The 25,747-nt window shown below is 35.4% G+C and overlaps 1 protein-coding gene across 4 annotated transcripts in view; it reads right to left on the reverse strand.

The window, feature by feature from the left end:
- Positions 1-25,747, reverse strand: part of SOS1 (SOS Ras/Rac guanine nucleotide exchange factor 1) — a 146,966-nt gene that overhangs the window by 37,158 nt on the left and 84,061 nt on the right. For all 4 annotated transcript variants that reach the window (XM_007970873.3, XM_007970871.3, XM_073022931.1 and 1 more), the window contains exons 7-10: positions 17,273-17,383; positions 17,095-17,193; positions 5,475-5,602; positions 4,035-4,690 (exon numbers count right to left, since the gene is read on the reverse strand). In XM_007970873.3, coding sequence (XP_007969064.2) covers positions 4,035-4,690; positions 5,475-5,602; positions 17,095-17,193; positions 17,273-17,383 — 994 coding nt within the window. The remainder of the gene's footprint in view (positions 1-4,034; positions 4,691-5,474; positions 5,603-17,094; positions 17,194-17,272; positions 17,384-25,747) is intronic.

Raw genomic sequence — 25,747 nt, forward strand, 5'->3', positions numbered from 1 at the left:
AAAACCATTCTTCGATATTTTACTGCACAATACTTCAAAATTTTAGGAACTCAAGAGTATACCTACATTAGTGTTCGTTCAGAATATAGATGGGAAGTGATAATCCAATCCTTTTTCCTTATGTGCCTATTTTGATTGACACTTGACACTTTATTTGACAAAGTCAGTGAACTTTGTATTTATTACATAAAGAAGTTATTTATATAAAAGACCACCCTACCCCCAACCACCATAGTAAAACACTGTTATAATCAGGATGTCTGTTCATGTGATAATTCTCCCTTTAATGCAGCCATTTAAAAAGCTACAAGAAACAATAAGCTCCTCAACAAGGACTTATAAACAATCAGTCTTGAATTCCTTAAAAAAGGAAACAGACGCTATGCTGACGCACAAACACTTTTTAAAAAAATCAGAGAGTACAAAAATAGAACAGTGCTGCCCTATAGATAAAAAACTGTTCAAAAGACCTCAGCTTATATAGGACACAAACTCAAAATAAATCTAATTCAGGTTTTTGAGGCTTTTCCATATGAAAGTATAAAATAGCAGTAAATACTTTTTAAGCAAAAATATCTTCTGGCTTAAGTTTTTTCAATACCATCTTCTGTAAAAGAGAAATTACCATGCAAGGGAAACACCTTTTCGCTCACTTCAATATGCAAAGCTTTTATTTCCCATAAAATGTCAATTCTGAATTATTATCCTTACTTCAGGGTCATCTCATTTTTCTAAAATAGACTACCAAACTGGACACAGCACCACCTATCATTTCTCTACTTATGTTGTTTTAGGTCTCATTAACTAACTTGTACTTTGTTGCCTACAACAACTCTGTAACAGAAGTGAAATTCCTACTCTCAGCTTTTTATTTGTGCATATTGCTTTGTGCTTTCTTACTTAGGATAATAGTCTCTTCATACCATTGCCAGATTTAGAATGATCCATCCAATTGGATAATTTTTCCCCTAGTTTTTGGGACAAATCCCAAAGTTCTGATATAGTTAGCCAATTATGATACAACCAGAAACACTGAATCTGAGAGACAAGTTATAAATTAGATTCCACGTAAGACCCTGTTGCAATCTTTTAAGCAAGTTAACCACTTTCTAATTCACCTAAATTTAAATTTTTCTTTCCACAAAGCTTTCCCTTTACAGAGAAAACTACATCAATAGACTAATGTTTAGGTTTTGTAAAAAAATAAAAAAAGTAACAATGATCAGTATCTATACATAAAAAATCTATGCATTCCAATGGAAGTGTATCTATAGTCAGAGCTTACCTATATCCTATTTCAATAAGAAAAAAAAAATTACTGACAATATCTTCATAGTATACACGTTTGCCCAGAAACGAACAAGCCATTTACATTATTGGCAGTTCAAACCAAGGAAGTTATTTATTTTTTATGAGCTCACATCTGTACCAGATCCTTTTACTTAATTATTAACACATATAATTTAAAAATCACAACATATTCTATTCATGAAAACAATCACCTTATATGAGTCAATGTAACATGGTAGAAAGTATACTCTATTTAGAGTCAAGAAACCTAATTTTTGACTTGTTCTGGAATTAACTGGTAATAGAACTTCTAGCAAATCATATAATCTTCAGGGGCCTTGGGATTTGTCTACAAAGTGAAGGCCTGGACATCTCTCTTAGCACTAGAGATCTATAGCTCCATTTTGTACATTACTGTTAAAATATTTGAGGGATAAAGTTGGCTGACACCACAGTGAAGTCTGAATAAAGTAAGGTTAAACCAGTTTCTCTTCTGTTTTTATGACAATGTCTAACCAAACTATAATAATCTAAAGATGTCTGTAAGTGGTGTCTTATAGTATTCATTAACTTTTCTCATGTATTATATCCAATGTCTTTTATTACAATTCTATATAATAAAATAAAAATGTGTAAGTTAAATGTTAGCTTTGTTTCAGTGTAAGCGACAACCTGTACTGTATGTTCTCCAATAAACATACCTACTAACCAAATCACAAATCCCTTCTTTCTTTGGGGAGGCTGAAGAAAGATGAGAGAAGAAGAGCAGACCAACAATTCTTAAAAACAAATGGTAACTTGATCTGTTACCATTGTAGTGAGGCCTTAAAAGTCCATTTCAGTTTTACAAGTTCATAGATGGTCTATTAAAAACCATTCTGTGTTGCCAGTAATAACTTCAGTAACAGGCCTCACAGAATAGCCCAGATAAGCTAACAGTTAACACTAATTTGTGCGTACTGTAAACCACAACTCACGAAAGCTGCTTGTAGACTTGTTTCACCAGTAATATATTTATGGAATAAATTAAAATATTCAGTTAAGCTTCAAAAGAAGACAGAAAAGAAAAATGTCAAAAAACTTAGCCACAACACTTCCAAAACCAACACTGGCCTTTTATTTCTCAAAAAATTATTCAAAGGAATTTTTTAAAAACTTGCTTTTTTAAGTAAAATAATCTCATCAACTTAAATTTTCAATACACTTAACTTTGGCAAAGTTCTATAAATCTTGAAATTTAAGTGTTTTATATTTATTATAAGTTAAAGCACTCAAAATATTATTGTATACCAAAGCTAAAAATTGATATAGAAAAGAAGTATCAGAAATAACTAACAAACCACCATTACAAAAGTACCATGTCCACCGACTTTAGCTAACATTGTACACATTAAGGGAAGAAGTCTTTCAAGACTACAAAACAAGTATCAGCTTGTTCCAGTTAACTCTGCTTTAAAGTGTCCTCATTTAAAAAATAAAGAAAAAGCACAGTTCTCCAGAAAATAGTTGTCATTCTTCAGCTGCTTATTAATAATCATAAATTAACTTTGTGAAACATAGCAATTTAGAGAAAACTTTTATCACTCAATAAAGTCTTAGAGAAACAATTAAAAATTTTGTAACTTGAAAATGTTTTCCTGCCCAAATATCACTGACTTGTGACAGTAAACACTAGTAGTAAGTCTTACAATGCTCTACAGGAAAAAAAAAAAAAAAAAAAAATTAAAACTCTTTCTTATAAACACAGATAAAAATCTAAAAATTAATTTTACTACAAATGAGTCTAGGAACCCCAAACAAAGGTACTTAGGATGAAATAAAAAGTTTAGAATGCTTATGTTATAAAAATTCGGTAAGTCCTCTAAGGGGACTTAAAAACCAGGAAAATGTGGCAAGAAGGGCAATTTGAACTTTTATAGCCTTAAAAATCCCTTAAGCAGAAAAGAAGTATTTTGTAATCACAAATTTTGGGTAACTGAATAAAACATTTTTACAGTTGTAGTCTAGATCATAAAGAACATAGAGAAGGTTGGTGAAGTGCAACTAAATTGGCAGGTCATACTACTGAAAAATTGTACCTCTCAAAAAACAACTTTGTATGGAAAAAAATGACAATAACCTATTTGTTTTTCATGTAAAATCTAGGCAGCCTGTTTACATTTCCTATGATTTTTTTAATTTTTGGGTCAGTAAAATAAATACAATAACTATAGACATTTCTAGGTGAAAAATTATAATAAAACTAGAATCCCTGGCTTTTGGAATTGCAACATTTAATATTAAATAATCAGGTTGAGGAGTGGAAACTGACAGAAAGCAATGCTGTGTATATTTGTACTACCAGTACAATTTTGTTATATTAAAATTTTTGTTTACTTTATAATCTCAGTAATGGAAAGAGAAGAAAGAAAAAAAGATAAAGGAGTAAAAAACTTTTTAGATCCCAATAATGATGATTTATTACTAACTTTAGTCTTGTTTCTTCTCTTTCTAACTGGATAAATTTAGCCAAGTGACCTCATTTTCTCATCTATAACTGATGGTAAGGTTAAAAAAAAAGTATGTAAGTATAGTAGAAAAAGTAAAACATTCCAAAGAAATACAAACTGGTGGTATTTTTAGTCAAAGAAAAGAGGTCTTTGGTTGTTAGTTTCTTTTCTATTTTAGGAACAATAACCCACGCAGGAAAGAAAATCAGTTTGAAGCAGGAAAACAAAAGTGACAAGCAACTTCGTATTTCTTACCTGCGTACATATGGTACGTAAGCCTCTCTATAAGTTTAATAACAGTTCCTGCTTTGATAATTGGAATTCCAGCCTTGGGCTGCATGTTCTCTTCAAATATAATATTCTCTTCAGAGTCAGGCTCGGCAAATCTATAAACATCAGCACTAGGCAGCCTCATCTGCTCCTCTTTCTCTTCCTGTAGCATTGTTACATCAAGCATCCTTTCCAGTGTACTCCGGTACTGTAAAGATATCAATGCTGCCATCCAATTGTTTTTCTCTTCAGCTGACTTGGCAGAAAATATAACACTATTTTCATCTTTTAAAATTATTTCAAAAGCATGCTTGTATTCATTGGTGTCATCTTTATCATTAATTTGTACCTTTCGCATAAAAAACTTTTCTTTAAGACGATATTCTGCATTGCTAGCACCAGGAAGTCTTGGCTGCCCATGATTTGATTTACAGCAAATCATTAAGCCATCAAAGAGAAATATGTGTCTCTCATGTTTGGCTCCTACACGTGTAAGAGTTCCTTCCATTATAAATTCATTGCAACACTGTCCAATGTCTTTTCCCTCCCAACCATCAATATTCTTCTGAATCTCATTCATTTTCTTGATTGCTAGTTGTTTCCCCTTCATTTGTTGACTATAAAACCGACATGCAGATTCACTAGAATAAAGAAAAAGGCATTATTAATACACAGATGACAGAAAACCTAGAGTTCACGTAAATAAGGGAAAGTGTAAAAGTTAGATTTTTACAAGTCTCACTGAGAAGGTATTCACTAATTCCCCAAATAGATTAGTATTACACAATTATACAATTTTGAAAATTAAAGCAACCTAGAAATTTTTTCAGTGTTCTAAAAAGTACAATGATTGTTGACAAAATTCTACTCTATAAATGTAACTACAAAATGAATATTTCTATCTTGGCTAGTAAATATTTAGAATGACAAAAAGTAGCCCAAGACAGTAAAAAAAAAGTAATTTGAAAGATTAAAATAAATTATTTAGAAGGGTTTAAATGGACAAGACCCAAAGCTAAAAACATGTAGCATATATTATAATTAGGAAAGTGGAAGCAATGTTATCTGAATTAATGCCTCAAGTTATATAATCCCTAAAATAAAGGACACTAATAATTTTACTCTGACAGAACAACGATGCCAACATAAATCTACCCGATACATTTTACTCTGTCTCTCCTTTAGCTTACCAGTTGACTCTCAGGAGGTCCTGTCTGGGAGTATGCAAGGAAAATGCACAAATATGAAAGGTTTTTCAAACAATAACAGTTCTCTTGGCTTTGATGTCACTTCCTCTGAAAGACCAGGCTTGTCACTACAACTATTTTCTTCATTGTTTACTTGAGGAGGGAACTGGGATCCCTGAATTTACACCACAATATTCAGGGTAAAAAGGAGGATATTTTAAAACGTAAAAATATTCACCTCAATCTTCGTTTTGCAAGACTTTTAGAACATATTTTTTCCATACCACTCTGAACATTAAGCAAAGCTGTTATTGCTTGTTTTAAACATTCCTTGTCTTCTTGATCTTCACTTTTTTCTTCTAACTGCTGTAAAGCCAAAATGACAAATCTGAACCAGTAGTACACTTTCGGATAGAATAATAATAAGCTCATTTAAGGATAAAAATAACATTTGTTCAACTGTCACCACAATAAAAATTCTAAATGTGTCATTAAATATTCTTTTTAAAAGTGTTTTTCTTGTGTGTTACTATTAATACACAACCAAGTTTTCTACATTAAAAGACCAAGATGAGCAGTTTTAAGATGGGTTACATCTTGCGACAGGCAGTAATATGTAGTTTCTCAAGGTGCATACCACTGAAAAGAAATGGGGAGCATAACTGATCTATTGAATGATCACAGGAGTTAGCACAGCACTAAGCATGTAGAGGAGGTTTTTTTTTTTTAAGTGTGGAATTTTGTCTTAGGTTTCTGATCCCTATATTACTGTTATATAATATTGAGATGATAAGGAAGATAAATATACAGAGAAGGATGCAATATAATAGAAGGAATATCAATTACAAAACCTAGGATCAAATTTTGACTCTACTGCTGTTGACCTTGGGGCAAGAGACTTGATCTCTGCGCCTTACTTTTCCCATCTGCCAAATAAGGCTTATAAAAAGCCTACCCTGCCTACTTTTAGGGGTTGTTATTAAAAACCAAAGCACTTTGTAAATGGTAACACACAATGTAAGTGTAAATGGTTTTCTTTGTAATTACACTACAGAATTAACATTAGTATAATAAAGAACTTTGTTCATATCCACATTAAGATTTTGAGTAAAGCTGCAATATACATATTTATGAAACTCAAGCATATTTTCTATTACTAGCAAATATCTATGTCAGACAAAGTCTGTACTTAACAAGAACTTAGTCATCAATAACTAATTATCAATACAGTAAGGTGGCTATGATTCAAGCAAGCAATTAACAGATGTATGAGTGACAATAATTCAGTAACTGAAATCTTCTAAACCTGTTCCTGGTTACCAAAAGGAAAAGTTAAGAAATCACATATTGGCTGGCTGCAATGGCCTATGCCTATAATCCCAGCACTTGGGAGGCCCAGGTGGGAGGATCGCTTGAGCCTAGGAGTTTGAGATACCATCTATTAAAATAAAATAAAATAAAATAAAATAAAATAAAACAAAATAAAATAACATTTTATCAATAGAGTTTTCATCCAACAATTTAGGAATACCTACTCTCTACCATAAACGAAAAGACTTGAGATATACAATCATAAAATATTCAAAGTGATTTATAAAGAAGTTTATTTTTCTTTTAGATGGAGTCTCTGTACCCCAGGCTAGAATGCAGTGGTGCATTCTCAGCTAACTGCAACCTCTGCCTTCTAGCTTCAAGCAATTCTCCTGCCTCAGCCTCCCAAGTAGCTGCGATTACAGGTGTCTGTCACCATGCCTGACTAATTTTTTTTTTTTACTCTTAGTACAGATGGGTTTTCACCGTGTTAGCCAGGCTAGTCTCAAACTCCTGACCTCAAGTGATCTGCCTGCCTTGGCCTCCCAAAGTGCTGGGATTACAGGCGTGGGCCACCACGCCTAGCTAGAAGTTTACTTTTCAATTAGCTTCATTATTCATTAGTACATTAGTACTTTATGGATTTTATGTTTTTCACAGGTATTCCTTAAAGGTCAACAATACATTCCTTTCTGCTTCAATTGGTAAAAATCAGTTACGTGCATGGGCACACACATACCACATGCACTGATGACCTGTGAAAAGTAAACAGATTTCTTATATTCTAAACCATTTCTATTAAAATTTACTTAAAATACTTTAATGTTCAAATATTCCAGAAGTAATAAATACCATATTGTAATGTTTAATACTTAGCTTTTATTATCCAGATTTCTTACATTCATTATTAAAAACTCACCATACTTTCTACTAGAGGCATAATCTACATTTTTAGGAAAATTTTCAGTTTTAACTATGTTAAGTAAAAGAACAATTTAGGCTGGGCACAGTGGTTCATGCCTGTAATCCCAGCACTTTGGGAGGCTGAGGTAGGGGGATCACGAGGTCAGGAGTTTGAGACCAGCCTGGCCAATATGGTGAAACCCCGTCTCTACTAAAAAATACAAAAATTAGCTGGGTGTGGTGGTGCACACCTGTAGTCCCAGCTACTCGGGAGGCTGAGGCAGAAGAATTGCTTGAACTCAGGGGGCAGAGGTTGCAGTGAGCCGAGTTTGTGCCACTGCACTCCAGCCTGGACAACAGAGCGAGACTCCGTCTCAAAAAAAAAAAAGAAAAATTTATTCATAACAATTCTCAACATAAAAAGGTTAATGAAAGATATTTTCCAAAGGATTAGAGACTTTAAAAGTGTACACATTAATCTTTGGGAGGCCGAGACGGGCGGATTACGAGGTCAGGAGATCGAGACCATCCTGGCTAACCCGGTGAAACCCCGTCTCTACTAAAAATACAAAAAACTAGCCGGGCGAGGTGGCGGGCGCCTGTAGTCCCAGCTACTCCGGAGGCTGAGGCAGGAGAATGGCGTAAACCCGGGAGGCGGAGCTTGCAGTGAGCTGAGATCCGGCCACTGCAGTCCAGCCCGGGATGCAGAGCAAGACTCCGTCTCAAAAAAAAAAAAAAAAAAAAAAAAAAAAGTGTACACATTAATAAAAAACTCAAATATCTTTTATTCACAGTATGGTTCTTCGATATGGCCAGCTAAAGAAAGCCAATGGCCAGGTGTTCATTAAGAAAGATACTAGGTTATTACTTAACAGATATTACTGGGAGGCTGAAGGCTAGAATCCAGGTAATCTCTCAAAGTACCTTCCGTCCCTATCATTTGAAACTATTTGCCTCTCACATAGCAGAATTCTAGGAGACAAATAAAATGTTACCATGAACATTATCAAGTTTAGTCTTTAAAGCAGCAGATAATCTAACATTGAAAGCTATATACCAGGGGTATCCAATATTTTGGCTTCCCTGGGCCAAAGTGGAAGAAGAATTATCTACACATAAAATATACTAACACTAACCAGAGCTGATGAGCTTTTAAAAATTTGCAAAAAAAAATCTCATAATGTTTTAAGAAAGTTGACGAATTTGTGTTGGGCGGGGGGTTAGACAAGCTTGCTGTATACCTTAAGAAAAGGCAAAATTAATGAAAGCACCACTGAACAATGAATTAGTTCATTGAGTTGATTTAGAATTTAATCACTCAAAAGTAAAGCCCAGAGAAATTCAAGTCAGTAAGATACAAGGCAATTTTTCAGTCTTAAAGAACTAACAGGTAGCAGAATATTGAGCATTTGATATTTTGTCCTGGATAAATTTTTTATATTTTTAATTCAGGAAAACATACCTAATGGTAGACAAAATATATAATTCTCATACATATAAAGATATTTATAAAAGAAAAAAATCCATTTGGACATCCTTTTGATTTTCTATTCTAAAAATGTTTCAAGTTTTGGAGTCATTTATCTACTATTTAACTGTAGGATTTTACATACACAATATTCTGGTATCTCAAAAATGTTAATATTTTTCAACCCATAAAACTTTCCTGATGAAATACTTTCAAAATGTCAGTTTTACCTTTATAGTATTAGCCAAGCTTCTGAAATAAATTTCAGTGTAATAAATGACCTTTCTTGTAAGCATTTTTTGCTTCTTTTACTCAAAATGGCTAATTTAAACTGGGCACTGGTGCAAAATAATTCAAGCTAACTACATCAAAAGGGTGGCTTATTGTGGCTACAGAAACAAAGCAGTGGCAAGTAGTATGTAAATGAGACTCAACAAAGCAGCATCCTGTTACCAGTGATATTCAATACCATGCTTTTCATGAGTGCCTATTTAATAATAATGTGCAATAGTAACAATTACATTTGTACAAAGGCAGTTTATTTCAATAGTTTAAAAAATTACTAAGTCCTGAGATTATATTACCATATGAGATTGTACTTAAAGTCATCTAGGGATTCATATATATACATATATGTATGTGCATATGTATGTATATATGTATATATGTATATGTGTATATATGTATATGTGTGTGTATATATACGTGTGTGTGTATATATACGCGTGTGTGTGTGTGTATATATATATCTTTTCGTTTTGAGATGGAGTCTTATTCTGTCTCCCAGGCTGGAGTGCAGTGGCATGATCTTAGCTCACTGCAACCTCCGCACCTCCCGGGTTCAAGCGATTCTCCTACATCAGCCTCCAGAGTAGCTGGGATTACAGGTGCATGTCACCACACCCAGAAAATTTTTGTATTTTTAGTAGAGACGGGGTTTTGCCATGTTGGCCAGGCTGGTCTCGAACTCCTGACCTCAGGTGATCTACCAGTCTTGGCGTCCCACAGTGCTGGGATTACAGGCATCAGCCACTATGCCCAGCCAGGAATCATATTTTAAAGCAGAATGAAAACTCATATGCTCTATTGAGATGATAAAATTTAACTTTTCACAAGAAAGAAACCATTTTACCAGTGACTAATTTTTTTGGTCCCTTAGAAATAAGTAAAGAGGCAATAGTCAATATGGTGTGTGCCATGTGCAAAAGAAACCCTGGGAGAAAAATGGGATTAAATGTAAGGAGCTGTGAAAAGAAAATACTAAAATGAATACAAAGAATATAGCAGTATTCAGGAGAATAAAACTCAAGATTGTTTGATATATAAAAAATAAATTGTTGTACCGAATGCATTTTATATGCTCAATTCATTCACAATCATATAATGGCTTCCCTTTGATTAAAAAAAGGAATGCTTGAATTTGTTTTTATTTCTTGGAATTAATTTTCTCCAACATGGCATTATATACAATGAAGGAACTACCATTTACTTGAAGGCATTAACAGGCAGGTCCAGGACCCACAATTCTTGACTTTCAGTCCCGTGACTTTTCACTATAAATAGGTACCCAAATAACTGAAATGACTTTGAAAAACCTCAATATTCACTAAATAAAATCTATTCTATAAAACAGGTAAATTGCAATGCATAAGAATGACAAAGTATACAGCCAAGAAATATACATTATAATTGTCTAACATTTGGGATATAAAAATAAAGATCTCCATTTATTTTAAATATTATATACATAGAGCTCATCACAACATAAGAGAACACAACAAGCAAAGATTAGGTTCACGTTTTGAATTTGGAATTTTATTTGTATACTATTTGATGAGACACCATAGTGGATTACAACATGGAAAATGAAAACAGTAACACCTGATTTACTAGCCCTCTTAGCAAATGTATGAAATATTATCCAAATTATTCCAGAACTAATTAACTAACTGCTGAGTAATTCAAGCCTTTTGCTCCTGTTTGCCATGACATCACTTTAAACATTCCACTAAAGGCTGAGGGAAAGAAAGGTCATGACATTCAAATAAATTATTATAAAGGCTGAGGGAAAGAAAGGTCATGACATTCAAATAAATTATTATTTTATGATACCAACACACCTAAAAGGTATGGGTGGAGAAGATGAAATTCTTAATTAAAATGAGATTTCAATTCCAAACATTAAACAGGCAATCAACCCTAAAAAACGTTAGGATATGTCATTTGTGAAAATACGCCTTTTAAAACCATCTCTCTGTTCTAATCAGAGAAAACATCACTAACTACAAATGCACCTCACAGTAGTCAAGTTTATTTAAAATTAGAAATTGGCCAGATATAGTGGCTCACGCCTGTAATCCCAGCATTTTGGGAGGCTGAGGTGGGCAGATCACCTGAGCCCAGGAGTTCAAGACTAGCCTGGACAAAATAGCCAGATTCTGTCTCTACCAGAAAATAAAATTAGCCAGGCATGGTGGTGCACAACTGGAGTCCCAGCTACTCAGGAGGCTGAGGTAGGTGGATTAATTGAGCCTGGGAGATTAAGGATGCAGTGAGCAGTGATTGTACTACTGCACTCCAGCCTGGGTGACAGAGTGAGACCCTGTCTCAAAAACAAAACAAAACAAAACAAAAAATCCCAAACACCAAAACAAAAAAATTAAATAAAAAACTGGAGTAATGCAATAGCTAACTGTTTGTTTACAATGGCTCTTGTGGTACACTATCCTATGCTTAACTTTAGACATTCAACATCCGTGGTCAGCTCCAATACCATGTAGCTTTGAGCCCATGGATTTCTGGATAAGAATTTCTGAATTTAGAAAGCTGGTTCAAGGGAATGTACCCTAGAGAGAACCTCCATTGGTTCTCTGCCAGACTTGGTGGTTTACGCCTATAATCCCTTTGGGATTGCAATCCTATGATCCCTTTGGGATTATAATCCTATGATCCCTTTGGGGATTACTTTGGGAGGCCTAGGTGGGAGAAGCCCTTGAGCCCAGAAGTTTGAGACCAGCCTGGGCAACATAGCTAGACCTCATCTCTACAAATAATAATTTAAAAAAATTAGCCAGGCATGGTGGCATGTGCCTGTGGTCTCAGCTACTTGTGAGGCTGAGGAATCACTTGAGCCCAGGTGGTCGAGTTTACAGTGAGCTGTGACAGCACCACTGCAATCCAGCCTGGGTGACAGAACAAGACTCCATCTCAATAAATAAATAAATAAATAAAAATAAAAAATCTAAGATCAGGATGAAATAATTGGCCTAATGCAAAAAAAAGAAAATGGGGGAAAAAAAAAAGGGCGAAAGAGGGAAAAAAAAAGGCTGGGTGCAGTGGCTCATGCCACTAACCCCAGCACTTTGGGAGGCCAATGCGGGAAGATCCCTTGAGCCCAGGAGTTTGAGATCAGCCTGGGCAACAAAATGAGACCCTGTCTCTACAAAAAAATAATTTAAAAAAATTAGTTGGGCATAGTGGTACATGCCTGCAGTCCCAGTTACTTGGGAGGCTGGGGTGAGATTGTTTGATCCCAGGAGTTCCAGGCTGCAGCAAGCTATGATCACACCACTGCACTCCAGCCTGGGTAGCAGAGCAAGACCTATCTCTAAAAAAGAGGGATGGAGGTGTTAGGGGGTAGCCAGTGTATAAAGCCAATGTAGCCAGTATGTATGCTGGAGAATCAGAACAACAAAAATTTTATTTTTATAGTGTACCAAAACCTTACTGTTAAGGGTTGAATTGTGTCCCCCATGAAAGATATGTTCAAGTCCTAACCCCTGGTACCTATGAATGGGATCTTCTTTGGAAATAGGATCTTTGCAGATGTAATCAAGTTGAGATGAGATCATCTTGGATTAGGGTGAGCCCTAAATCCACTGACTTGGTGTCTTTGTAAGAGAAAGGAAAGGGCGATTTGGATGCAGATACATAGAGAAGAACATGAAGCTGTGAAGAACTTGAAATGCAGATGGAGGAAAAGGCGGGAGTGATGGCATCTATAATCCAAGGACCACCAAGAATTGCTAGGGTCCACCAGAAGGTAGGCAGAGGCAGCAGGGATTCTTCCTTAGAGCCTTTAGAGGAAGTGTGGCCCTGCCCACACCCTGATTTCAGATTCCCCGCCTCCAGAACTGTGGAAGAATAAATTTCTGTTGTTTATAAGCTTCTGAGTTTGTGGTACTTTGCTGTAGCAGCCTTAGGAAACCAAATACACTCATGTACACATAACAACATAAGATTCCAACCTGAATTTTAAAATAGAGGGAAACTTACTTTCCCTTAGGTTAAAAGGACCCAGCATACAAAAAAAAAGTAAAGGTAATTCTCTAGGGAATTCAAAGTCATCCTGGATGGTTTTTTTTCTAAGGTTTGTTTGGGTGCATCTTGGGGATATAAAATCCTATGTCTAAGGAACAAAGAAAATGTTAATACTTTTGTGGAACCAAACATGTACTGATTTGCTAACCTTTAAAATATTGGTCAGGCGAGGTGTGGGGGCTCACGCCTATAATCGCAGCACTTTGGGAGGCCGAGGTGGGTGGATCACTTGAGGTCACGAGTTTGTGACCAGCCTGGCCAACAGGGCAAAACCCCGTGTCTACTAAAAATACAAAAATTAGCCAGGTGTGGCGGTGGGCATCTGTAATTCCAGCTACTTGGGAGGCAGGAGAATCACTTCAGCCCATGAGGCAGAGACTGCAGTGAGCCAAGATCGTGCCACTGCACTCCAGCCTGGGTGACAGAGTGAGACTCTGTCTCAAAATACAATAAAAATAAAATAAAATATTGGTCAATATATTTACTTAGCCCTAAGAAATCTAAATTTGTTTAATAAAGTAAATTAAACTTCACATATAAAAATCACATTATTGAAGCAATATTTCAAAAGGGCACAAAGGGAAGTTTTTTTACTTCATAAAAAATTAACTTTAACTTTTCAAGTTAAAGAGTCTGAAGACTTGGCTGCTAACTTTAACTACTGAAGGAAAGAGTATTTTTTCAGTTTTAGTAGCATTAAAGTCTTATACTATTTTTAATTTATTTTTTAATCAACAAGTAAAAATCATGTTTATGGTGTATAATAGGATCTTTTGATACATGTATATAACTGGAATGGCTACATCAAGCTACTTAACATGTGCATTAACACACATACTTTTTTGTGGTGAGAACACTTAACATCTACTTGCTTAGCAGTTTTCAAATATGCAATATATTGTTATTAACTGTAGTTACCATCAGGTACAATACATCTCTTGAATTTACACCTCCTAACTGAAATTTTGTGTCATTTGACCAGTATCTCCCTACTCCCCTACTCTCCAGCCTCTGGTAACCACCATTTTATTGTTTCTTTGTGTTCAAAAGTCTTAATACTATTAATAGTTAAACTTATCTTTTGATTTTGTAAAGTTTAAGGCATTCTACCTAAGTTTCCAAAATAAATGTAATTATATAAAATTTACAGTTAAATTTTCTTTAAAATGTAAGACTAGGAATTTAAAGGAAAATGTATATGTATTTTTTGCCATTCATTTTTTAACAAGCATTTACTGAATGCCTAAATGCCAGACACTTGATAGGTATGAGAATTCAAAGATAATAGGGCTCCATTCCTCACAGAGCAAACAGTTGAATGATAAGGCAGACAATAAAAATGGGACAAGTTCTCTAAAGACATGTATGTAAAGAAAGGAAGGAACTCACTCTGGGCATGGTGACTCACACCTGAAATCCCAGCACTTTTGGGAGGCCGAGGTGGGCGGATCACCTGAGGTCAAGAGTTCGAGACCAGCCTGGCCTACATGGTGAAACTTTGTCTCCACTAAAAATATAAAATTAGTTGGGTGTGGTGGTGCACACCTGTAATTAATCCCAGCTACTCGGGAAGCTGAGGCAGGAGAATTGCTTGAAGCTGGGAGGCAGAGGTTGCAGTGAGCTGAGCTCACGTCATTGCACTCCAGCCTGGAGAGGGTAGAAGAGGAATTCCATATAAATGGGAAAAAAGGACAAGCGAAGAGGCAGTAATATGAACCGGGATACACATGGAACCCTGAACAGATTTGGCATATCCAGGGCTGCTAGGAAACTCTTTTTTTTTCTTTTCTTTTTTTTTTTTTAAATGGAGTTTTGCTCTTTTTACCCAGGCTGGAGTGCAGTGGTGTGATCTTGGCTCACTGCAACCTTCACCTCCCGAGTTCAAGTGATTCTCCTGCCTCAGCCTCCTGAGTATCTGGGATTACAGGCACGCAGAAAAAAAAAAAAAAGCGATGAGAGTCTTGTGGACTAATTAGGCAAAATTTCCTGCCCAATATACTGCTAACTTTGCAATATAACTTAGGCAGTAATATGAATCAGGGATACACATGCTTAAATCAGTAGAAATCTTTAATTGCTAATTGATGCACTTACTAAACTTTAATGTAAGTTATAATTTTAGAAATTTTAATAGGCTACACTTGGAAGAGTAAAAATTTCTTTTATATTATTAAGATGATTGGGTTTTATAGCCTTCTGAACTTTCATCAAAGCTTCTCGGGTTCATTTGGAGGGGGAGGTTGTTTTGTTTTTTTGAGACAGGGGCTTGCTCTGTTTCTCAGGCTGGAGTACAGAGGCATGATCATGGCTCACTGCAGCTTCGACCTCCTGAGTTCAAGTGTTCCTCCTGCCCAGCCTTTTGAGTAGCTGGGACCACAGGTGTGCACCACCATTCCTGGCTAATTTTTTTATTTTTATTTTTGTAGAGACAGGGTCGTGCCATGTTGCCCAGGCTGGTCTCGAACTCCTGGGCTCAAGCAATCCTTCCACCTTGGCCTCCCAAAGTGCTGGGACTACAGGTGTGAGCCACCGCACCTGGCCTTCTTGTTTTTATTTATAAATTGATAATGGCCTTAAGATTTTATATGGCCTTTGAATCTTTCTGAATTTCATTACAGGCTCAGGTAAAAAAAAAAATTCCATTACAAAGAAAAATTCTATATAACAAAACAGTGTGTAAATGTCCCATTATAAGTATAGTTAGTAATAATGAATTCTTTGTAAAGATTTTACATACTAAATGCTTCCTCTCTTGATTATCCTCTTAAGATACTCATCCTGTATTTCCAAAGACCTTAAATGGTGTCTATTGCTAAGAGCTTTGTCATTTCTGCCTGGTGATTAAAAATACCTTTTAACTCCCTGAGTCTTTTCTCAATGTAAACATTCCTAATTGAGAAATCAAACTGAATTCCAAATGCAGTGCAGACCTGAGAAAATGTAGGGATGACAGTTCCTCCAGTTTACTGTTAATAAATTCACAGACCTTCTGTTCATTCATTGATTCATTAGAGAGAGCCCATTTTATCATCTGCAAACTATAAATATGATTTCCAGTAATATAGTCTCCATAAAAGAATCATGATACTAAACAGAAGTGTTCTTTGATGAAACAAATACTCATTTGAAAGCTAAAGAATAATGCATGTCTTCTTTTGTCTTTACAAGGCTAGTCCATTAAAGGTAGAGAGAATATCACTTTGAGCTACGCTACTGAATTACAGTTTATACAGACTCTTTTCTTTAATTTCAGTATATAATAGGAGAAGAAAAAAAAACCCTTTCCTTTCAGTCAGTGCTTAATATTTTGAACTGTAATCAAATGGGCAATTTTTACTGAGATTATAGAAATGTATTGTTTCTAAAGCAATGATAAACAGTTTAATACAGACAGTTGCAAACTTGAGCTATCAAAGTCAGGTAAACTAACCTTCCCCATTACTTTGGCCTTATCCTCACACTGGCTGTCTTATCCTCACACTGAGTCCCTGAGTCTGCTGAGGTCCCCAAATGGAAACTGTGATGCATAAATCCAAGGTGGTTTTCAAAGAATCAGCCATGTAAACAAAAAGTAAAGGTACAAGATAAAAATATCTGACAATTGCTTTAACATTCACTATAAAAACCAATAAAAGAAAAAAAGGAAAAACAAAAAGAAATTAAAAATAAAATTCACTACTAAAATGACAGAATATGCTACTCTTTTGCAGACTGATTTCCATTTGCTTCTTAACTGAAGAAAGAAAATGGAAACACTAATGTGCAGGGTACTCACATAATAATTTACAAATGAAGTAGCAAAAAGAAATTCATCACACCTCAATATGTTATAAATAACAATAAAGAGTTTTCTTACCTTCAAAAGTTCAAAGTAATGGAGACAGTGGTAAACAGGGGCCAGAAGCAGCCTGGGTAAAACATATTGAACAGCTTCTTTGAAACCTTCGCCTATTGACTAGAAAGAAAAAGTGATTTAATTTTTTTTTAAGTTTACTTTTCAGACATTGTACATCTTGATTTAAAAATTACTATACCTGCAAATAAAGTGCTGCCCCAGGCTTTGATAACTGACTAAGGAAACGATCATGAAAACCAGGTCGCAAAATATCTCGAGCATACGATTCATATGGATCAAATGCCAGTTCCTTAGAAAATAAAGAAGGTAAAACATAAGTAATCTACCATTACAAACACAGAAAGATTTAATTATGGGACACGACTATGCGAGCACAATTATGTATTTCTTTGAAAGTCTCTAAACAAAAATTATATGACTACTAATTATAATTTTAATAGAAAATATCCCAATATTCTCAAGAGAGTAAATCGGTTCTTTCTGATGAATAATAGAATCCTTTTATGTTATAACAGCTCTCATTAAAGGTTTCCAGTAGAGTATTATCAACAGACATGGCCAAAAGAGTGGGCAGACTTTTGGTTCTAGAAAACAAAGCTTAACTTGAACAACAAAGAATATAAACATGTACAACTAGGTAAGGTATAAACATTTAGAATACTGAAGCCAGACATGTTTTTATAGTTCTCAGTGGTAGACATGTACTTTCATATTCTATAAACCAGAAGTAACAGTTCATGTCATCTAAAATTCATTGTTCTAATTTCACAAAACAATTAAAATCCGAACTGCCCAAAATTTTGCCATCATTAATATCACCAATCAATAAATTAAATTCTAATGGCTCAGTTAAAAAGAGCAGAATATACTGGTTTTGAAGATTTCTGGGGAAAAAGAGAGTAGGTATCTTGATTTTAGCAGAAATAGAGTTGCTCCTCTTCTATCTTGTGCTGTATTCCTGGTATAAAACTATTATGAAAATGGTGCTCTAGATTCTAGCAGGAGCTCACTTCCATAAAGGGTAATTCTAGCAAGAGGAAGAGGACATCTAGTGGAGGAGCATAGTAGAAAGAGGTAGAAGGGAATGAAACAAAAGACGGTTATGAATTAAATCACCCTTAATGATTTTTTCAGATTGCTTTTTTTTTTTTGAGATAGGGTCTTGGTCCTACTCTGTCACCCAGGCTAGAGTGCAGTGGTGCAATCATGGCTCACTACAACCTCTGCTTCTTGGGCTCAAACAATCCTCCCTGCTCAGTCTCCTGAATATCTGGGACCACAGGCGCACACCATCGTGCCTGGTTAAATTTTTTGTGTATTTTGTAGGGACAGGGTTTCTGCCATGTTGACCAGGCTGGTTTTTTTTTTTTTTTTTTTTTTTTTTTTTTTTGAGACAAAGTCTCCTTCTGTCGCCCACGCTGGAGTGCAGTGGCACTATCCCAGCTCACTGCAAGCTCCGCCTCCCAGGTTCCCGCCATTCTCCTGCTTCAGCCTCCCGGGTAGCTGGGACTACAGGCGCCCACCACCACGCCCGGCCAATTTTTTTGTATTTTTAGTAGAGACAGGGTTTCACCGTGTTAACCAGGATGGTCTCGATCTCCTAACCTCGTGATCCGCCCGCCTCGGCCTCCCAAAGTGCTGGGATTACAGGCGTGAGCCACTGCACTGGGCCTGACCAGGCTGGTCTTGATCTGCTGGACTCAAGTGATCCTCCTGCCTCAGCCTCCCAAAGTGCTGGGATTACAGGTGTGAGCCGCTGCGCCTGGCCTCAGATTGCTTTTTAAGAAATGATTGAATAGTAATACCACCAGATCAGACATCAGAAGACGTGAGCTCTGGTTGTTGCAAAATGCAATATGGCATGTAAACTTCTAAGTCATACTGGATTCCTTGAGCTGGCTCCTAGTTGACTTCCCAATTTTTAACTCCTTCAACTTTCTTCTCAACTAAAAATTGCTATCATAACACCAGAAATTGCAGTCTATTATGTTTTACAGAAATTGATAGTAAGGTTTCAAAAATAACAAGAGGATGGAGTCAGGTATGAATACAGTGGATTGGAGAGAAGACTACAAATGTGAAGAGATGCTTATAGCTTAGGTCTCTTCCAATTCAGAAATGATCATATGCCACAGACATGTTTGCCCTCCTCCCCTTTCAATAATTCCTAATTTATTACACAATTTTTATAACTACAGGTAAAGAAAAGGCTTTATAATGTGGCTTAGAAGCATGGGTTTTGGAGTCACAGAGATGCACATTTCAATTCTGACCCTACTATTTATTAGCTGTGTAACCTTTGACAAACTACTTACTTTCTCTAAGCCTGTTTCCCACTGGAAATGTGAATAATAATCATTTCACAGGATTGTTTACAGAACTAAATGAGATATAAGTAAAGGGCTTATAATAGCATCTGGCACAGAGTAAGCCCTGCATAAACGGTAGTAGCTAATACTATCATTTTGAAATAGCTAATCTCAAGAGAAAAAAAAATCAACAATTAACGAAGAATTCAAACACTCTTCACAAAGTTTTATTCTTGAAGACAAGTTTTTAGAATGGTAAGCAATTTTGAGAGATGGTATGAGTTAATAGATGATTTTATGATAGGTTCATTGGTTAAAATGTAACAATATTCATAGGAAATATAAAATTGTCAATACACATAATTGACAGAAAAGTACAGAGAACAGCCTAACCTAACTATACCCACCATCGAACTCAGAAAAGTTCAACATTTTATAATACCTGCCTCAGCTTTTTAGAAAAGAAATAAAACAATATAGATGTAATTACTTCCTTTAGGCTCCCTTTCATAAGCTTATCTCCTGCTGATCACCAGAGGTAGTCATTACCTTGAATTTGAATTTTTTCCTTCCCGTGTACGTTTTTATATCATAATTACATATGTATCAAGAAACAAAGCAACATATTGTTTTGCATGCTTTCAAACTTCATATAAATATCATAATGTATACATTCATCTATAAGTTGCTTTTTATACTCAAACTTTTTTTAAGATTTATCTATTTTGATTCATGCAGTTCCTTTCACTTTATTTTAAAACTTTGTATAATATTCTACTGTATGAATATATCATTTTCTCTAAATCCATTCTCCACTGATAAATGTTTCTTGTTTTTCAGAATTATTTTAAAAATTCTGTAATTTTACACTTCACTTTATTGTGCTTTACTTTATTGTGCTTTGCAGATATTGCTTTTTTTTTTTTTTAACAAGTTGAAGATTTTTGGCAACCCTGTGTGAAGTAAGTCTATTGGCCCCATTTTTCCAACAGCATGTGCTGATTTTGTCTCTGTGTCACATTTTGGTAATTTTTGAAATATTTCAAACTTCTTCACCATTATTACTGAGCCAGTGTTCACTTACCATTCTGAAACTCCTAGGGCCCTTAAGAATTATGCTAAATCTACTCTGGCTGTGCCCTATAAATGGAACAGCAAAGCCTGGATGATAGTACAACTGTTTACAACATGGTTTACTGAATATTTTAAGCCCGCTATTGAGACCTACTGCTCAGAAAAAAACAAAACAAAACAAAACAAAAAACTTCTTTCAAAATACTGACATTGCACCTAGACACTTAAGAGCTCTGATGGAGATATACAAGGAGATTAATGTTGTTTTCAAGTCTCTTAACACAGCATCCATTTTGCAGCCCATGGATCAACGAATAATTTTGACCTTCAAGTTTTATTATTTCAAAAATATGTTTTGTAAGGCTGTAAGTGCCATAGACAGTGTTTCTTCTGTTGTATCTGGACAAAGTCAACTGAAAACCCTCTGGAAAGGATTCACCATTCTAGATGCCACTAAGAACATTCATTATTTATGGGAAAGGTCAAAATATCCGCATTAACAGGTGTTTGGAAGAAGCTGATTCCAACTCTCATGGATGGCTTTGAGGAGTTCAAGACTTCAGTTGGAGGAAGTAACTGCAGATGTGGTGGAAATAGCAAGAGAAACAGGATTAGAAGTGGAGCCTGATGATGTGACTTGAACTGCTGCAAGTTTATGATAAAACTTGAATAGAGAATTTGCTTCTTATGGATGAGCAAAGAAAGTAGTTTCTTGGCTGGGCGTCGTGGCTCATGCCTGTAATCCCAGCACTCTGGGAGGCCAAGGCAGGCGGATCATGAGGTCAAGAGATCAAGACCATCCTAGCCAACATGGTGAAACCTGGTCTCTACTAAAAATACAAAAATCAGCTGGGCGTGGTGGCGCACACCTGTAGTCCCAGCTACTCGGGAGGCTGAGGCAGGAGAATCACTAGAACCCAGGAGGCAGAGGTTGCAATGAGCTGAGATCACACCACTGCATTCCAGCCTGGTGACAAAGTGAGATTCGGTCTCAAAAAAAAAAAAAAAAAGTGGTTTCTTGAGATGGAACCTGCTCCTGGTGAAAATACTATGAACATTTTTATGACAACAAAGGACTCAGAATATTACATCAACTTAGTTGATAAAGCGGTGGCAGAGTTTGAGAGGATTGACTCCAATACTGAAAGAATTTCTACTGTGGGTAAAGTGCTATCAAACAACATCACCAGCTACACAGAAATCTTTCATAAAAGAAAGAGCCAACAGCTGTGTCAAACCCCATTGTTGCTTATTTTTTAAACTGCCAGTCACCCCAACCTTTGGCAGCTATCAACATCAAGACAAGACGCTTCACCAGCTAAAAGATTATGACTCACTGAAGGCTGAAATGAGATGATCATTAGCATTGTTTTAGCCGTATTTCTAAATTTAGGTATGTATGTTGTTTTAGACATAATGCTATTGCATGCTTACTAGACCACAGGATAGTGTAAACATAACTTTTATATGCACTATAAGCTAAAAAAATACTGACTTGCTTTATTGTGATATTCACTTTATTGCAGTAGTCTGAAACCTAAGCCATGAGATCTGTATAACTTAGTGTGCAAATATGCATGAATATTTTTTAGAGCATGTAAACTACCAGGGGAAGTTGCTTTCCAAAGTGGTTATATCAATTTATATACTTAGCAGCAGTGATTTTTCCCAGTTGTCCCCTTCCTTGTCAACAATTTGATACTATCAGACTTAAAATTTGTTAGCCTGATATTGTGAGACTATGCCAGTGTTATTTTTATATGTATTTCCCTGATTACTAGTAACGTTGAGAATCTACTTATATGGTTACGGGCCATTTATTTGTATCTTCTCCTCTGAGAATTGTTTATTAATAGCTTTTGACCATTTCTATTAGCTTGTCTTTACATGTTAAATTGATAGTTTTTAAAAATAGCTTTATTGAGATATAACTCATACACATTCACTCCACCCATTTATTGGGCAAAATTAGATGATTTTTAGTTTAACGGAATTGTGCAACTATCTTCATAATCTATTTCAGAATATTTTTATCACCCCCTCAAAGAAATCACACAGTCTTCAGCTATTACCTCCCAAACCCCTAAACCCCCTCAGCCCTAGGCAACCATGAATCTACTTTTTGTCTCCATGGATTTGTCTATTCTGGATATTACATGTAAACGGAATCATACAATATGTAGTCTTTTGTGACTGGCTTCTTGTGTTCAGCATAACATTTTCAAAGTTCATCCATGTTGTAGCATGTTTCTACACTCCCTTTTAGTTTTTTTATATTGTGGTAAAATATACACATGAAAATTACCATTTTAGCCATTTTTAAGTGTACAATTCAGTGGCATTAACAGACAATGTTGTGCAACTGTCCATTTCCAGATCTGAACTATTCTATCATCCCAAACTGAAACTCTGTATCCATTAAACAGTAACTGATCATTGCCTCTTCCCCATAACCCTTGGTAACTTCTATTTTCTGTCTCTATTAATTTGACTACTCTTGTTACCTCGTATTAGTGGAAATGTACAATATTTGTCCTTTTGTGTCTGGCTTATTAGCATAATATTTCCAAGGTTCACCCATGTTGTAGCATGTATTGGAATTTCATCCCTTTTTAAGGGATGAATATTTTAAGGGATGTATATTCTACTGTAATGTATTTACCACGTTTTATAATTTAACCATTCATCTGTTGATGGACATGTGGGTTGTTCCCAGCTTTTGGCTATTGTGGACAATGCTGCTATGAATGTTGGCATACAACTATATAATTGAATCACTGCTTTCAGTTCTTTTGGGTATATATCTAGGAGTGAAATTTTTGGATCATATGGTAATTCTACGTTTAACTTTTTGAGAAACCAGCAAACTGTTTTCCAAGCAGTTGCTCCATTTTATATTTCTATCAGCAAAATATGAGGATCTCAGTTTCTCCACATCTTCATCAACACTTATTACTTTCCCTTTTTTATTTTAATTTTAGCCATCTTAGTATATGTGAAGTGGTACTGCATCAAGTTTTTTCTTTTAGAGATACGGTCTAACCTTGTCACCCAGGCTGGAGTGCAATCATGTGATCATGGCTCACTGCAGCCTCAACCTCCTGTGCTCAAGCAATCCTCCCACCTCAGCCCCCCGAGTAGCTGGGACCATAGGCGCACACCACCATCCTGGGCAAATTTTCTAATTTTTGTAAAGACAAGGTCTCACTATGTTGCCCAGGCTTTATAGTGGTTTTGATTTGCATTTCCCTAATTTCTAATGAAGCTGAGCATCTTCTAATGTACCATGTTGGCCATTTATATATCTTCCTTGGAGAAATATCTATTCAAATCCTTTGCCTGTTTTTTAAATTGGGTTATCTTTTTGTTATATACACTGAATACTAGACTCTTATCAGAAATATCATTTGCAAGTATGTTTTCCCTTTCTGTAGGCTGTCTTGCTTTCTTGATGGTGTACTTTGAAACACAGAGTTTTTAATTTTGAAGAAGTCCAAATCATCTACTTTTTCTTTTATAGCTTGTGCTTTTGGCATTATCTAAGTATCCTTTGCCAAATCCAAGGTAATGAGGATTCAGACCTGTTTTCTTCCAAGAGTTTTATAGCTTTAGATCCTACATTGTCTTTGATCCATTTTGAGTTAATTTTTGGATACGGTACAGGGTTCCAACTTCATTCATTTGTGCTTCTCTTATAACTATGGTGTCTTTTCTTGAACAGAAGTTTTAAAACGTAATCTCTTCCTTTCTGGTTTGCTCTATGTGTTAAGAAATCTTCCTATGTCAAAGTCATATAAATATGTTCTCCTATATTTTCTTTTGAAGTTCTACTCTTCATTTTTAGATTTTTAATATGTTGAGTACTTTCTGTGAATTATATGTTATGGAACGAATTTTTTTCCATATAACCAGGTTTGACTCATTATCATTTATTAATGAATTCATTCTTTGTCTACTGATTAATGTAATATCTGTCGCATATCAGGAGAATATATGTATATATTTTTTTCAGGGTTCTTTGTTCTGTTACCTAATTGTTACCTGCACCAATACTACACTCTTGTTTACTCTGACTTCATAATAAGTCTTAGTATGTGGCAAGACTTTATCTAACAGGTATTTTATCTAACAAGTACTTGAGGGGACAAGAACAAGTCCCCTCAACTTGTTCTTCCTCAAAATTGTTATTTTTGCTCCTCATTCTTAACACGTGAATTTTAGGATCAGCTTGCTATGCACTAAATTTGTAGATTATTTGGGGGACAACTGGTATCATTACTGAGTCTTTCCATCCATGAACACAGTATATATTTCCATTTATTCAGATCTTCCTTATGAATCTAATTTTATTTTATTTTATTTTATTTTATTTTATTTTATTGAGATGGAGTCTCACTCTCTCACTGGGGCTGGAGTGCAGTGGCATAATCTCGGCTCACTGCAACCTCCGCCTCCCAGGTTCAAGCGATTCTCCTGCCTCAGCCTCCTGAGTAGCTGAGATTACAGGTGCCCACTCAGCTAATTTTTTGTATTTTTAGTAGAGATGGGGTTTCATCATGTTGACCAGACTGGTCTCGAACTCCTGACCTCGTGATTCGCCTGCCTCAACCTCCCAAAGTGCTGGGATTACAGGAGTAAGCCACCGTGCCCAGCTAATTTTATGATTTTTTTTTTTTTTTTAAAGCAAAGGTCTTGTATTTAGTCAGGTTTATTTCCAGGTACTTTATAGTCTTATCTCTATAGTGAAAAAAGTCTTTAAAAATATTATATATTCAACAGACTGTAACTTAGCACAGTAATGCTACCAATTTTTACAGGCTGATCTTTTATCCAACAGCTATAATGAGCTTGCCAGCTAGTTTAATACTATATAAATTTACTTGGGTTTGCTATATAGATAATTATATTAACTAAAAATAGGACAATTTTGTCTTGCCTATTCCTTTTCTGTCTTTTTGTATTGGGCAGTACTCACTATTAGAGTGCTGAATAGAAGTGGTGATGGTGGTATTCTTTTCTAGTTTCTTAGTTTTGCTATGGTTTAACCACTATTATATCTCTTACAGACTTTTAGTAAATATCCTTTATTAGGTTAAGAAAGTTGCCTTCTATTCCTTGTTTGCCTGACATTTTAAAGAAATTTATGAATGAATGTTTAATTTTATGAAACCCTTTTTCTTGAGATTTTAACCTGCTAAAGTAGAATACTACATTAAAACTTTTTAAAATGTCAAACCACATAAGAATAAACATCATAAATCATATTTGGA

The sequence above is a fragment of the Chlorocebus sabaeus genome, chromosome 14, assembly GCF_047675955.1.
Source record: "Chlorocebus sabaeus isolate Y175 chromosome 14, mChlSab1.0.hap1, whole genome shotgun sequence".
NCBI lineage: Eukaryota > Metazoa > Chordata > Mammalia > Primates > Cercopithecidae > Chlorocebus > Chlorocebus sabaeus.